The sequence below is a fragment of the Somniosus microcephalus genome, chromosome 14 (genome assembly GCF_052327205.1).
Source record: "Somniosus microcephalus isolate GS21.2 chromosome 14, FLI_Smic_1.0, whole genome shotgun sequence".
NCBI lineage: Eukaryota > Metazoa > Chordata > Chondrichthyes > Squaliformes > Somniosidae > Somniosus > Somniosus microcephalus.
In genome coordinates, this window is record NC_141000.1 from 83,875,095 (window position 1) to 83,891,535 (window position 16,441).

General features: G+C 44.2%; 1 protein-coding gene across 1 annotated transcript in view; it reads left to right on the forward strand.

The window, feature by feature from the left end:
• casr (calcium-sensing receptor) overlaps positions 1 to 6,496 on the forward strand; it is a 72,894-nt gene extending 66,398 nt beyond the window's left edge. Inside the window, exon 6 of the mRNA XM_086006827.1 lies at positions 2,076 to 6,496. Within this exon, the coding sequence (XP_085862953.1) occupies positions 2,076 to 3,487 (1,412 nt within the window). The 3' untranslated portion in view covers positions 3,488 to 6,496. The remainder of the gene's footprint in view (positions 1 to 2,075) is intronic.
• Positions 6,497 to 16,441: the final 9,945 nt, after the last annotated feature.

Below are 16,441 nucleotides of genomic sequence, written 5' to 3' on the forward strand. Positions count from 1 at the left end.
CTATCCCCTACCACTACAACATTTCTTTTAACTCCCCCCACTTGAATGGCCCCCTGCTCCACGGTGCTGTGGCCAGGTTGCTCATCCTCCCTGCAGTCCCTGCTCCTGTCCCCACAGGGAGTAAGAGCCTCGAACCTGTTGGACAAGTGCAAGGGCTGCGGCTCCTCCAACACTACCTCCTGGATCCCCGTACCTGCCTCACTTCTAGTCACACCATCCTGACCCTGGCCACGGACTACATCTGAATTAATTAATCTAATTGGTGTGACTACCTCATGATACACAGAGTCCAGGTAACTCTCCCCCTCCCTGATGTGTCTCAGTGTTTGAAGCTCGGTCTCCAGCTCTTCAACACGGAGCCGGAGTTCCTCGAGCAGCCAACACTTACTGCAAATGTGATCACCGTGAGCATCAATGGTGTTCACCAGCTCCCACATATTGCAGCAGCAACACATCGCCTGATCTCCCATTCTATGTAATTAATTAAATTTATTAATATTATTCTTAAATATCCTCTGCCCCGATTCTAGATGGTGTATATCACACCTTAGAAACTATGAACCAAAGAGATTTAAGCTTAAAAGGGAGGAATACTCACCAACCAATCACTTACCCGCTTTCTGGTGACGTCACACTTGGATTACTTTTTACCTCTCTCCTTCCCTCCGCGTTCAGAGACTGGTGACTGGTAAACCTTACCTGGTCTCTGGGGACTTTTATATCCTGCTCTGCCGCTCAGGTTTCCCGCCGACGCACTGAGGCCTTACCTGGTCTCTGGGGACTTTTATATCCTGCTCTGCCGCTCAGGTTTCCCGCCGACGCTGTGAGGCCTTACCTGGTCTCTGGGGACTTTTATATCCTGCTCTGCCGCTCAGGTTTCCCGCCGACGCACTGAGGCCTTACCTGGTCTCTGGGGACTTTTATATCCTGCTCTGCCGCTCAGGTTTCCCGCCGACGCTGTGAGGCCTTACCTGGTCTCTGGGGACTTTTATACCCCGCTCTGCCGCTCAGGTTTCCCGCCGACGCTGTGAGGCCTTACCTGGTCTCTGGGGACTTTTATACCCCGCTCTGCCACTCAGGATTCCCGCCAACGCACTGAGGCCTTACCTGGTCTCTGGGGACTTTTATACCTCGCTCTGCCGCTCAGGATTCCCGCCGACGCTGTGAGGCCTTACCTGGTCTCTGGGGACTTTTATACCCCGCTCTGCCGCTCAGGTTTCCCGCCGACGCACTGAGGCCTTACCTGGTCTCTGGTAGATGGACAAGCAACCCAGAGGCCTGTAACAGATGTAAGGCTACTTAAATATGTAAATTGGGGTCCTACACAAGATATTTGAAGATGGGGAGAGATGCAGTAAGATGGAGGGATTTGGAAAATGAATTGCAGAATACAACATGATAGCTGATGGCTTTGATAGTAATGTTGAAGTATTGGGATGGTAGAATGCACAGATGACCAGAGTCAGAAGAGCAAAGGATGCAAGCTGGGCCATAAGGCTGGTGGAGGTCGCAGAGCTAGGGTGTAGTGATGCCTTGCAAGGATTTGTAAACAGAGATGACCAATTTGAAATAAATGCACTGGGGATGCAGAGCCATTGGTGATTGGCGAGGACAGGCGTGATAGCTAAGCAGAACTTGGTATGGGATAGGATGTGAGTGGTGGATATGATAAGTTGGAATTTGTGTAGGGTGGAGCTAGGGAAGCTGATGAAGGGAGCGTTGGAGAAGTCAAGCCTGGAGGGGATAAAGGCAAGAATGAAAGTTACAGCTGCAGTGGGGGGTAGGGGAGGTTGGTCAGTGAACCAACTACATCAGATGTTGAGAATTTAACAATAAAATATTAACCAACTTTATGACCCAGCTAAGAGGTAACAAACCTTAATCCTAGTGCTAATAGGTAGGTAAAGTGACAATTACATCTTGGACTTCAGTCCAAAAGTACCTCGTTAGAAGTAAGACAGTATGCAATGATTATCCACTTACATTGAATAAAGAGTTAACGCTTTGAAAGCCTAATTGTACCTAAGAAATAACTAACTACACTTGATTCATTGTTTGCTTGTTTTCTCCTTTAGATGCAAGTGCATGTACAAAGTGTCCCAATGATTTTTGGTCAAATGAGAATTATACATCATGCACAGCCAAGGAGATTGAATACCTGTCATGGACTGAACCTTTTGGAATTGCTCTGACAATATTTGCCATGCTAGGAATACTGATCACTTCCTTTGTTTTGGGAGTATTCATTAAGTTCAGAAATACTCCTATTGTGAAAGCCACTAACAGAGAACTCTCCTATCTCCTCCTCTTCTCCTTAATCTGCTGTTTCTCCAGCTCATTGATCTTCATTGGAGAACCCAAAGATTGGACCTGCAGATTGCGTCAACCTGCATTTGGAATCAGCTTTGTGTTGTGCATTTCTTGTATTCTGGTGAAAACTAATCGTGTGCTATTGGTCTTTGAGGCCAAGATCCCAACTAGCCTCCATCGAAAATGGGTGGGCCTCAATTTGCAATTCTTACTGGTTTTCCTCTGTATTCTCGTGCAAATTGTTACTTGTGTCATCTGGCTTTACACAGCACCCCCTTCGAGCTACAGAAATCATGAACTAGAAGATGAAATCATTTTTATTACATGTGATGAAGGTTCCTTAATGGCACTTGGTTTTCTCATTGGTTACACATGCCTCCTTGCTGCCATTTGCTTCTTTTTTGCCTTTAAGTCTCGCAAACTCCCAGAGAACTTCAATGAGGCCAAATTTATTACCTTCAGCATGTTGATATTTTTCATTGTCTGGATCTCATTCATTCCTGCTTATGTCAGCACTTATGGGAAATTTGTTTCAGCTGTAGAAGTCATTGCCATACTTGCATCAAGTTTTGGGTTACTCGGATGCATTTATTTTAACAAATGCTATATCATTTTGTTTAAACCATCAAGGAATACCATTGATGAAGTGAGATGCAGTACAGCTGCCCATGCTTTTAAAGTGGCAGCCAGGGCAACTTTGCGGCGTGGTACCTTGTCTCCTAAGAGGTCCAATAGTATAGGTGGTTCAACTGTCTCCTCTCCAACATCTTCAATCTGCAGCAGAAGTGCCCATGATGAACCAATCACCATGGAGATGCAGCGGTGCAGTAAGCAGAAGGTCAGTTTTGGCAGTGGAACTGTCACGTTATCCCTGAGTTTTGAGGAAACTGGAAGATATGCAACTGTTAACAGGAACATGAGGAGGAGAAATTCAATGGAAGCCAAAAATAGTGATGATATTTTGATGAAGCACAATGCTTTGATCCCCCTTCAGAATTGCGATACAGGAAATGACATACGGTGCAAGATAATGGGAAACAATGGGTCAGGAACTCTTGAGTCACTGGATGGTAGCAAAGAACATGCCAAAAATACTGAAGAAATTTCCTCCAACACTTCAATAAATTCGAGAAACCTTGTTGATGACACTATCGTAGATAATGCCATAAATTCTTAACAGTGACTGCGAATCCTACTTTCAGTATTAGCAGCATAAATTCAGATAGTTCCAGCATCTTTGTGAATTGCTGTTGGTTCAAAATGTTAATTATGCTGTTGCTATGTGTATCAAAAATTAAAACTCAAAATTATACCTAGAAAGCCAACTACGTGCCAATTCAGAACATTAAAGGATTGCCAAAACTGAGGGGTACATTGGGAGAATAGTTTTTGTCATGGAAGGCCAGTTTCTGGATTTTCTATAATGATGAGGAGCACATTACTAGAAAATAAGAATGCAATCCTAGAAATGCATAAGCTACAGTAAGAAAATTGGAAGGAAAACAAAAGCTTAAAACAGGATGGCCTATGGATCCACACATTAACAGCTTTATTCTTTCAACAGTTGCCAAATAACAAACTAAAGAGCCCTATATACCTGAAAGGTCATCAAAGTTGTGATTTTGTAAACTTCTGTATGTTTTCAAGAAGATATACTGGGTTATATATATTGCAAACAAATCCACGTAATTAGAGAAAGAGCGATGAACTATCTGAAACAGTGTTGAAAATGTTGCTGACAACACAAAGAACCTTTTGATATCCTTCAAGGAGATTCACACTGTTACAAAAACGAGTTACTCTTACACAATGGCACTGCTGTAAACACAGGTTGTTTATTCTGCATCAACATGACAGTTCTGCCAATCATATGGAAACACTGTGGCAGTTGTTAAATTTCACCAGAAGTGAGGTCCATTATATTAAGTAGAAATATGGCTCAGGAAGCAAAAGAGTGTCACTAGTGGTAACGTGTTATCACATTGCATCTCCATGGTCATTGTCATAATGTTACACAAATTTAATTACATAGCAGTTGAATGTTACAGTAAGGATATTATTGTTGAAAGAGTACAGAGGTAAGCAACAAAGATGATTCTGGGTATCAGGAATTTAAGTTATGAGATGTCACAGAGGTTGGACTTCTTTTCTTTGTAAAAAGGAAACTTTTATAAGACCAGAGTGAAGTCTTCAAAATGATGAAGGGAAGTGACTAAGCTGATCCAGGTAACTTGCTCATTGTGGTGAAGGGTTCATATACCAGGTGACACAAGTTAAAGAATTAGGAAAGTAGGAATAAGGAGAAAGAACTTTTTCACCTTCAGGGTAATAGAGTTGTGGAGTAAGTTACCAAGGAAGGCCATTGAAGTGGACAGTACAAGAATCAATTGGTTGTGTTTCTGGAGCGAGAAGGGATTGAGGCCCATACTGACAAGATGGGTCGATGGCACTGATGTTTCAAAAAGAACGAGCTTCCTGGGGCTAATGGCCATTTTCTGTTTCTAACAATTCTAATGTTCTGCACTTGCTCTTCTCATACCTATTGAAAGTCGTTTAAGTGTAGTGCATTAGTAGTAAAGTTTGGTAAAAACAAAGCTATACTGCTACATGTATCAAATTATGTTTCATTTCCAGTATTAAGACCAATGCTGTTTTTAACTTACTGATACTAAGACAGTAATGTGATGCTCTGGTAGGCATTTGATGATATGATTATATGGATAGTGGTATCAAAGGGTAACAGTGGAAATAGAATGTTACATCATACATTAATGAAGCAGTAATAATAGAAAGGTACAGAATTTGTAAGAAAATTGTAATGCTTTAGTTTGATACTGATGATAAAATAGAATAGCTTTACATGAATAATCAACAGTCAGTGACTTCAGGAAAGAAGGGGAGAAAATGAAAGGAAAAAACATAAAAAGAATCTAGGAATGAAATATCATGACACGGGTGAGATGTATGTACAGTAGTAGAAATATATGACTGATGAGACAATAATAAATCATAGCTTAGTAGCAATCTAATGTATTATATTGGTGAGAATGGAACAGTCTAACATTGGCAAAACAGGCAGTGAAACAGAATAGCAGCTAATGACAGTGGTGATCAAGTGGCATAACATTACAGGGATAATAGCAGTGGAAGAGTATTCCTTCAATGTGTGTGCGATAATGAAACAGTGTGACATTAGTATGACATTGGTAATCGTATATTGTGAGATCGATGAGACACTAGTAATAGAGCAGCTTAACATTAGTGAAACGTTAGTAATGGAAGAGTATGACATCACTGAAACAATGATAATGGCACAGTGTGACATTTGTAAGATTGGTGAGGCAGCGGTAATAAATGCAATCAAATTAAAATTATTCCATCACTTATCACCTAGAATTTATATTGCATGCAATGCCTGTTCATTTTTTAATGTTTCTTAAGATTGACATTTTCTGATCTGGATCTTTTGTACTGTGTAACAGGATTACATGACAGAATGAATGCCACAATTAGGCAAGCTGAGTTTGGCTATGAAATATACAGCCAGATAACTGAATTCCATTTATCCTATCTGATTGGATGGCATGCATTTTGAAACATGTGATCAGATAGTGAAATTGTGGTTCTTACATTGTCAAGTTAGCTAGGGAAAAAGTAAATAAGATTGAGAATTTAGAGCCACATGAAGCTGTAACCAAGATTGGCAGCTGAGATGATGAAACAGTTTTCTTGCATTTATATTTGAAACTTGGACTTCAATGAACTGTAACAAGAACAAATGACTTTGTAACAAAAAATTGTTAAGATTATCTTAAAAAAGCAAATTGCATTTTTTAACATCAGATGTGTAAAATTGGTAATTATTATATATCTATATATTAAATACATATTTCTTGTTAAATGGTTGTTCATAAGAATCAAAACATCTTGTAGTGCTTGAAGATTTTTTTTGTGCACTGTTCACCTGTATAATCTGTGATCAGATTTCTTTTGTAGACTCAAGCATAAAGGATTTCCATTTTGGAATCTCTATTGAAATGCACTTATCTATCTGTGTGTACATGCGTCTGCCTCTAATTCTCTCTTTAAAGGAGTCTTTCAAGAAAGACAAACCAAAATTATATTTGTGAGTTCCTTTGTAGTCTCTGGTATTTCCTAAGACCAGAAATTAAACTTAAACACGATCTGTGTAAGTCATTTCATTTTTTAATTCTCCAATGAACAGGGGCTGTTGCTTTCATTTTCAGAGCACTACAGCAACACCCATGTCAAGCCGCCATTGATAAGCAGAGGCTGCTACCATACGTACTACTCCTACTGAATTATCATTTAGAAGGAGCACAAGATTAGGTTATAGATGACATGCACCATACTCTCACCAAGAGCAGGCATCAGATAAGTAAACATTGAAGGACATATAAAGGGCGCTGGAGTAGAGAAATAAACTGGTTTCTCCTTTTAAAACCATTATTACAATTTCTGCCTTAGCAAAGCAATTGTTCTTTTCTTCCTTGCCCACCCCAAGCACCAGCACACACTTCGCCCCCTTAAAGCAACACTTGCACAACCCTAACCCTTCACAATGCTCTCTGATAAAGGGGGGCTCTAACTCAGCATCTTGAACTGTAGCTGCCCAGCAATTACATACATTCTCGACCTTAAAACCCTTCCTCCACTTTAACCACCTCATATTCCCACATCTCTTACTACAACTCTCCCATGTCAATTGGCACACACTCCTCAACTGCTAACCTTACCCTTATTTACTCTACCTTCTTGCAGGATAAATTTGCACACAAAGCTCCCATCGAGCAGAGCACCAGAGGGTCCCTTCCCAATATTAAATACCTTGCCCTTCAAGGCGAAGGCCATAAAGCTCATGGGAAAGTTCTCAGTTCTTGTCCTGGGAGATGGGGAGGTCGATGGCATCTTGCCACTGCCAGGTTACTGACTGAGCACTTGTACTGTTGACCTAGCATCCCCGTGAAGCAGCTCACAGACACAACCCTTTACCCCCTCCTGTGTTTCCTCAATCCCAAGGGGGTAATGCTCACCAATCTTAGTTTCAACCCTCCTGTCCTGCAGATCTATCACAGCAAAGGGTGACACAGGATTAAGAAGATGATAATGATGAAAAGAATAATGAGAACCAAGACACCCAAGGGTCACAGCTGCAAAATATTGCTGTTTCTCAGGACAGCAGCACATGCCAGGCCTTGGCCCTTCCCCCGAGAGCAATAATCCAGTGGAAATTGGGGACAACATCAAGCTGCCTAAAGCAAACTGACATTAAATGAGGGCCACCTCAGTGCCATGATGCTTCTGTACGATGACCTCCTGTGCTCCTGGCCCTCAAGTTACACTTAGAAGGTGCACTAGAATAGATGTTAGAAAGGCACGTGTAGGCATCCAGGGGAAGCACAGTGTTAGGAAAGAGTCGGCTGATTGTTTTCACTTTGTGATTATTATATTAAAATAAACTGCGCACTGAAATGGCACTTTGTTACTAATGAAAGTTACAGTCGTGCAGGAAAGGGTGCACTCATTTGGTGCTGACATTCACTTAGATGATGAATATTAGCAGGCACGTGTAGAAGCAAAAAGGGTTGATGTGTTGTCATGTGGTAGGACAGATAGTGGTTTGAGGGAATGTTCCTTTATTTAAAAGTGGGTGAAAAAGAGGCATGGCTGTGGTGTCAGAGGTAGACTTTGTTCCACAGAAGAGAAGACTTCAGTGATAATGTGTGCTGTGATGCCTCTTGCAGTAAATGCTGCCTGAGTCTCCTTTGCTCCATCTTGTGGTGCTCCTCCTCTTCCTCCATGATGATGGCACACTAGAATATGGTTATTGGGAATGTCATTGCTACTCCTAAGATGCTCTAACTGCTGATGTGTGGGTGGGTCTGAAATTCTGCCTGTGGCCTGACCTTATCAGAAGCAGTGAGAAGCAACTACTGCAGCATGTAGGGAGAACTGCAGCAACAACAAAAATCACTTTAAAAAGCATTTCTCACCTGCAGAAATCAGTATTCAAAATTTTCAGACTCTTTTGTGTCAGGAACCCCTCACTTCCCCCTGTATCAGCTGACTCTGGCTGCTGCTGTGCCTCATACACCCGACTGAGTTACCCAGAGTGCATTAGCGGCTCAAAAGCAGGGAACTCACAGCTGCTGTGCCATCGGCCCTCACTGTGCCATCTGTGGAGAGAAACGATAGATTCATGTTGCAGGCAGAATCCTTCTTTAGAACATTTCTTCTCAAGGAGGCTTCTGCCCAAAAGATGAATCTTTCTTTTCTCAAGGAGCTGACTGGCCTGCTGTGTATTCTGTTTCAGAAGTGCAGTGTTTGCAATTTTTTATTTATATTTGTACTGCCAGCTGTATCAGGTTAAAGTATGCTGTTGGTTAAGGTAAGATATTATTTGATGGTGTATGGGAAGTTCCAAGGAATCTTATCATATTTAAAGTTAAATCAATTATTCTTTGGGAAAAAAACATATTGGTCTCTTTTTAGGTGAGAAAGAAACATGCTTTTTAATCTCTGTAGCTCAGGTTATAAGGTAACAATGTTTTTGCTTAAATTTCAGAAACTGGCTTGCAAAGAGGCTAAAAATCCAATTAAAGCAGTTTAGTTATCAGAACTGACTTCCCAGAGTGTTTATGGTGTAATATTAGATTTTAATATTTTTGTATATAACCTGAAGCAAATATCTTTTTAAAGAATAAATCAGCATTAACAGTGTAGTACAGTGAACATGCTCCTTACCTCAGGGCAACCACAAATGGACAATAAATACGTCCTTGCCAACTTTACCCACATTCAGAGAATAAATAATAATTTATAAAATATTGATAAAGGAAATTATTAGCTTGTTAATATTCATTTATGGACAATTTTCACAACTTTTGAAATCCAACATTATACCATAATGTCGTTGAATTACAGTATGCAGACGACGCTTGCGTCTGCGGTCACTCGGAGGTCGAACTCCAAACCATCGTCAACACCTTCACCGAAGCATACGAGAGCATGGGCCTTACACTAAACATCCATAAGACAAATGTCCTCTACCAACCTGCCCCCGCCACACAGTACTGCCCCCTGATTATCAAAATCCATGACAAGGCCTTGGACAACGTGGACTGTTGTGTCGGTACCTTTCTACCTAGACACCATTTAGGACTCAGAACTCAGAGATTCAAACATGAAGTGCTTTATTGGAAGGAAAGGAAGTTCTGGCAAGTTCCGAACAAAGAGAGCTAGACTTAACCAAGAGAACACCCAACCATTTATCTACTGTGACAGTGCCACCACAGGTGGGAGGAGAACACACAATACATAACATTTCCTCCCCTCTTAAATGGAAGGTCCACATTATTCCTCAATAGGTAAGTTACTTTCAATACACTCAACTAACCTAGGGTAGAGGTAGACTGCCTCAAACCCTGACTTTACCCTGGGCTTTATTCTGCCCCAGTCTTGTGGGTAAGTCACTAAGCCTACAGATCCAAGTGCCTTGGAGGCCGCCGCTCTCTGACAGGATACCGGCGGTCATCGCTGGCTTCCACAGCAGTAGGCATTGACACAGGCCTGGATGGAGAAGGTGCCTGTGTCAGTTGAAAGTCAGGAGTTTGCACAGGTGGAACAGTCTCTTTGACTTCCTGTGTTGGAGAAGAGCACTGTGGCAAAGGGTGCTGGTTTGCGGTATCATTCGGAAACAGTTCAGGACAACCAGCCGTTGGAGCCTCTGTGGCTGTCTCTGCTCCTAGCAACAGTTGATCTGTGTGTCTTCTCCAGACGACGTCCTCAGCAGTCTCAACCGTGTAAGACACAGGGCCCGTCTGCGCGATCACCATAGCAGGAACCCATTTCGGTCCAGTGTTGTAGTTTCGAGCTAGGACGTGCTCTCCCGGATGAAACCGTCTCTCCTTGGCTCTTTTCTCTCTCTTTTCAACTTGAGCTTGTTGTTGACGATGGACAGCCTGCCCTGCCCTTGGAGGTTTGAGTAAGTCAAAACTTGTCCGCAACTGCCTCTTCATCATGAGCGAAGTGGGGGAAGTTTTGGTTGTGGCATGCGGCTCGTTCCTGTAGGACAACAGGAAGCTGCTCAGACGTTGGTGGATTGAGCCCTGACCTTGCGATGCCTTCAAGGCGTGCTTCAAAGTTTGCACGAACCTTTCTGCCTGGCCGTTAGTAGAGGGATGTTAGGGCGCAGACCTGATGTGTTGGACACCATTCACATGCAGGAAGGTTGCAAACTCCTGTGATACAAATTGTGGACCATTGTCACTTACGAGTTGTTCCGGTGAGCCATAACGGCTGAAGATCTCACCAAGTTTCTCAATTGTTTTCTCTGCCGTGGTAGACCTCATCACAGTGACCTCTGGCCACTTGCTACGAGCGTCCACAACCACCATAAACATCTTCCCTTCGAAAGGACCGGCGAAGTCCACATGTACTCGCTGCCACACTTCTGCAGGCCAATCCCAGGGGTGTAGGGTTGCCAGCTGTGGAACATTCCGGACCCTTTGACATGGGGAATATGTTTTGGCTTTCTCCTCAATATTCCCATCGAGACCTGGCCACCAGAAGTAGCTTCTTGCCATTTCCTTCATCCGAACCATCCCACTGTGGCCTGTATGAAGTTGTTGCAGTATAGGTTCCCTCAGAGGTGGCGGAATGATGACACGGCGTCCCCAAAGAAGACAATCTGCCTGGACGGAGAGCTCATTTTTTTTGAAACGTAAGGTTTCAAACTAGGAGAATCTCCTATCACTCTCCCTCGAATGACATCGTCCATTACCTCAGACAGGACTGGATCGTTGCGGGTGTACCTTCGCACCTGAACTGCAGTGACAGGTGCTCCCTCCACTTGTCTAAAGTAGAAGATGTCTATCTGACGAGGCTCTGGGGGAGTAACAGGCAAGGGTAGCCTCGAGAGACCGTCTGCGTTGCCGTGCAAGTCTGATTTGCGATATTTGATGTCGTATGTGTGTCCTGACAACAGTAAAGCCCACCTTTGCATCCTGCTTGCAGCGAGAGACGGAATTCCGGTGTGGGGCCCGAAGATTGAAGTCAATGGACGGTGGTCTGTCAGGAGTGTGAACCTTCTCCCAAAGAGGTACTGATGAAATTTTCGAATTCCAAAAACGATTCCCAAGGCCTCGCACTCGATCTGCGCATAGTTACTCTCGGCCTTGTTCAAGGTGCGTGATGCAAAGGCGATAGGTTTCTCTTCACCCGAAGGCATGATGTGGGATATGACTGCTCCCACACCATATGGTGATGCATCACATGCTAGCTGCACGGGTAGCTTTGGGTCGAAGTGTGTCAGGACCTCCGAATTCAGCAATGCTTTCTTTGCTTGGGCGAAAGCTTCGTTACACAGTTCAGTCCATTTCCATGTTTTGCCTTGACATAGCAACTGATGTAACGGCTTCAGCAATGTTGCTAAGTCTGGAATAAACTTCCCATAGTAGTTAAGTAGCCCCAGAAATGAACGTAACTGGCTCACATTCTGGGGTGCTGGGGCCTCCACGATCGCCTTGACCTTTGGCGGCGCCTTATGCAGGCCAGTAGCGTCAATCACATGCCCCAGGTACTCAACTGAAGACTGAAAGAATTCACATTTGTCTTTACGAACTCTGAGTCCGTACTCTTTCAGTCGTTGTAGTGTCGCATCCAAGTTCAGAAGATGATCCTCCTCATTTGTCCCAGTGACAAGGATGTCATCCAGGTAGCACTGGACTCCTGGCAGTCCACTCAAAATCTGATCCATTGCCCTTTGGAATAGAGCAGGGGCTGACGTAATTCCAAACGGAAGGCGGCAGTACCTGTATAGCCCCTTGTGTGTCACAATTGTCAGCAGCTCCTTTGATTTGTCATCGACATGCATTTGTAGATAAGCCTGGCATAAGTCTATTTTGCTGAACTTTTGCCCTCCGGCCAGGCCCGTAAAAAGATCAATGAGGGGAAGAGGGTACTGTTCCACAGACAGCACCAGGTTAACAGTCACTTTAAAACCCCCGCAGATTCGAACAGATCCATTCTTTTTCAGGACGGGAACAATGGGTGTGGCCCATTTGCTCACGCTCACAGGCTCCAGGACTCCATTCTCGACTAAGGCCTCCAAGTTAGCCTCAACTTTTGGCCTAATTGCATAGGGTACAGGTCAGGCTTTGTGAAACTTCGGCTTGCTGTCAGGTTTAATGTCCAGTCTCACGCTGATCTTTTTCATGCTCCCAAGTTCCCCATTGAAGAGTTCTGCATGTTTGTTTAACACTGCAGTCAGACCTGACTCCCTTTTTGACATCATGCGGACTGCAGGCCAGTCCAGCGTGATTTTCTCTAGCCACGCACGTCCCAGTAGTGATGGGTAATTTCCCTTTACCACATATAGTGGCAGTTTTGCAGTCTGTCCGTTCAATTTAACTGTCACCTCAATGACGCCTCTCATGGCCACAGGTTCGCCGGTATACGTCTTTAGCACAATGTTTGTTGGCTGAAGGGTAAGATGCTTTAGAATTTTTTTGTAGACAGTGTCTGAAACAAGGGACACAGCCGCGCCTGTGTCCACCTCCATCCGCACTGATTGTCCCTCCACCAGTGGTGACACCCAGTAGCCATTTGAACCACCTGCAACCGTCAGTATGTGCACCTCTTCCTCCTCAGAGGTGTCGCTCCCCTCTGTTTTGCTTGTTCCATCATACTGCACTGAATGAACACTCTTTTTCCTCTCTTGTCCAAATACAGACATTTTGCTTCCATGCTTCCCAGCTCTGTCTGTTCTTTTTTTACCTCTACAGGCGCGTTCAATGTGACCTTTTTTGCCACAATTTTGGCATTCCAGCTCTGTACACCAGCAGTCATTAGCGTGATGGCCCGTTTTCCCACAACGGTAACATGTGCCGTTCCGCGCACCTTTAGGCTCAGATGACACCTTGTGAACTCTCCCTGTTGAACTCAACTGGTGAGCCTCCTTTTCCGCCATCTCCATGGAGACACTAACTTCAATGGCCTTTTCAAGAGTAAGGTTGTCCTCAGTAAGAAGGCGCTTCAGTGTGGCTGCATTTTGCAGACCACACACAAGTCTGTCTCTAATGGTGTCATTCAGCACCTCCTTGAACTGGCAGTGTTCCGACAACCTTTTTAAAGCAGCAATAAACATCATCACTGATTCCCCCTCCTCTTGATTCCGTTTGTGAAATCTAAATCTCTCAGCAATAACCAGAGGTTTTGGTGAAAAATGTGCTCCAAGAATTTCCACTAGTTGCTTATATGTGTTAGTTCCTGGCTTATCTGGCTGCACGAGGCTGCGAAGTAAATTGAAAGTCTTCGGCCCGATTACACTCAAAAAGGTAGGCACGACCTTTTCATTTGCCACCGCATTCGCCAATACAAAATAGTCAAAACGTTCCGTATATGCGCTCCATTGCTCCACATTTTCATCAAAATCGCCGATGTTTCCTAATATAGTAGCCATCTCACGTTTCAAATTAAATTTTCTGTTTACTCACTGCACCCGTAACGTACGCAGATTCATCCCATCCTCATCGCCACTTGTTGTGTCGGTACCTTTCTACCTAGACACAATTTAGGACTCAGAACTCAGAGATTCAAACATGAAGTGCTTTATTGGAAGGAAAGGAAGTTCTGGCAAGTTCCGAACAAAGAGAGCTAGACTTAACCAAGAGAACACCCAACCATTTATCTCCTGTGACAGCGCCACCACAGGTGGGAGGAGAACACACAATACATAGCATGGACCACTTTCCATACCTCGGGAGCCTACTGTCAACAAGGGCAGACGTCGATGACGAAGTCCAACACCGCCTTCAGTGTGCCAGTGCAGCCTTCAGTCGCCTGAGGAAGAGAGTGTTTGAAAACCAGGACCTCAAACCTGGCACTAAGCTCATGGTCTACAGAGCAGCAGTGATACCAGCCCTGCTTTATGCCTCAGAGACATGGACCATGTACAATAGGCACCTCAAAGCACTGGAGAGGTACCACCAATGCTGCCTCCGCAAGATCCTGCAAATCCATTGCAGGATAGGCGCACCAACGTCAGTGTTCTCGCTCAGGCCAACATCCCCAGCATCGAAGCTTTGACCACGCTTGAGCAGCTCCGATGGACAGGTCACATCGTCCGCATGCCCGATACGAGACTCCCAAAACAAGCGCTGTACTCGGTGCTCCAACATGGCAAGAGAGCCCCAGGTGGGCAGAGGAAATGCTTTAAGGACACCCTCAAAGCCTCCTTGAAAAAGTGTAACATCCCCACCGACACCTGGGAATCCCTGGCCCAAGACCGCACAAAGTGGAGGAGAAGCATCCGGGAAGGTGCCGAACACCTCGAATCTCTTCGCTGGGAGCAAGCGGAAGCCAAGCGCAGGCAGCGGAAGGAGCGCACGTCAACCCAAGCACCCCACCCACCCACCCCTTCAACCACTGCCTGCCCCACCTGTGACAGAGGCTGTAGGTCCCGCATTGGACTCATCAGTCACCTGAGAACTCATTTTTAAGGTTCCCGAGGGACTGCCTAAGAAGAAGATACAACATTGTGGGGATAAATAAACTTATTTAGTTGTATTTTTAACTCAGTTGCAAACCAGTTTATGTAAATAAGAGAAAAAAAATATTGGCCAATTTTCTTTCCTTTTCCTATCCTGAACACATTGATATATCTACTGGAGTATGGTTCTATGGGTGACAGATAGCCTCCTCAAGTAACTATTCTTTGTTTGTGAGTTTAGATAGTAACCGTTGGCAGGCTATTTGACTGGGGGGCGGGAGGCGTTACGGCTGAACTTAATCTGATGATTACCCAATAAACATATACACGCAATTTCAACATAAGAACATAGAACATAAGAAATAGGAGCAGGAGTAGGCCATACGGCCCTTCGAGCCTGCTCCGCCATTCAATAAGATCGTGGATGATCTTCAACCTCAACTCCACTTTCTCGCCCAATCCCCATATCTGTTGATTCCAGTCTAGAATATGCTCAACGACTCAGCATCCACAGCTCTCTGGGGTAGAGAATTCCAAAGATTCACGACCCTCTGAGAGAAGAAATTCCTCCTCATCTCCATTTTAAATGGCCGACCCCTTATTCTGAAATTATGCCCCCTAGTTCTAGACTCTCCAGCCAGGGAAAACAACCTCTCAGCATCAACCATGTCAATCCCCCTCAGAATCTTATATGTTTCAATGAGATCACCTCTCATTCTTCTAAACTCCAGAGAGTATAGGCCCAATCTACTCAATCTCTCCTCATAGGACAAGCCTCTCATCCCAGGGATCAATCTATGGGTCATAGTCTAAGGATAAGGGGTAAGCCATTTAAGACTGAGATGAGGAGGAATTTCTTCACCCAGAGCGTGGTGAACCTGTGGAATTCTCTACCACAGAAGGCAGTGGAGGCCAATTCATTAAATATATTCAAGAAGGAGTTGGATATATTTCTTAAGGCTAAAGGGATCAAGGGATATGGGGAGAAGGCAGGGACAGGGTACTGAATTTGGATGATCAGCCATGATCTCATTGAATGGCGGAGCAGGCTCGAGGGGCCGAATGGCCTACTCCTGCTCCTATCTTCTATGTTTCTATGTTTCTAATCTAGCGAACCTTCGTTGCACTGCCTCTAAGGCATGTATGTCCTTTCTCAAATAAGGAGATCAAAACGCTGCCCAGTACTCCAGGTGTGGTCTCACCAAAGCCCTGTACAATTGTAGAAAGATTTCCTTACTCTTGTACTCCAACCCCCTTGTAATAAAAGCCAACATGCCATTTGCCTTCCTAATTCCTAAATCTCTCTGAAAACTAACATTTAATAGTTTCCCACATTTAAAAAATATTCTGTTTTTCTATTCTTCCTACCAAAGTGAATAACTTCACATTTCCCCACATTATACTCCATCTGCCATCTTGTTGCTCACTCACTTAACCTGTTTATATCCCTTTGCAGACTCTTTGGGCTCGATTTTCATTGGGCTGTTGAGGCGGGATTGGAGGCGTGTGGGGGATTAAAATTGTGAAATCGGGGGGTACGAACCCATCCCGCCCCCAACGCGCCTCCATGCCAGTTTCAAAGGAGGCGGATAGCCGACCTGTGCTGGGACCCACATCCCC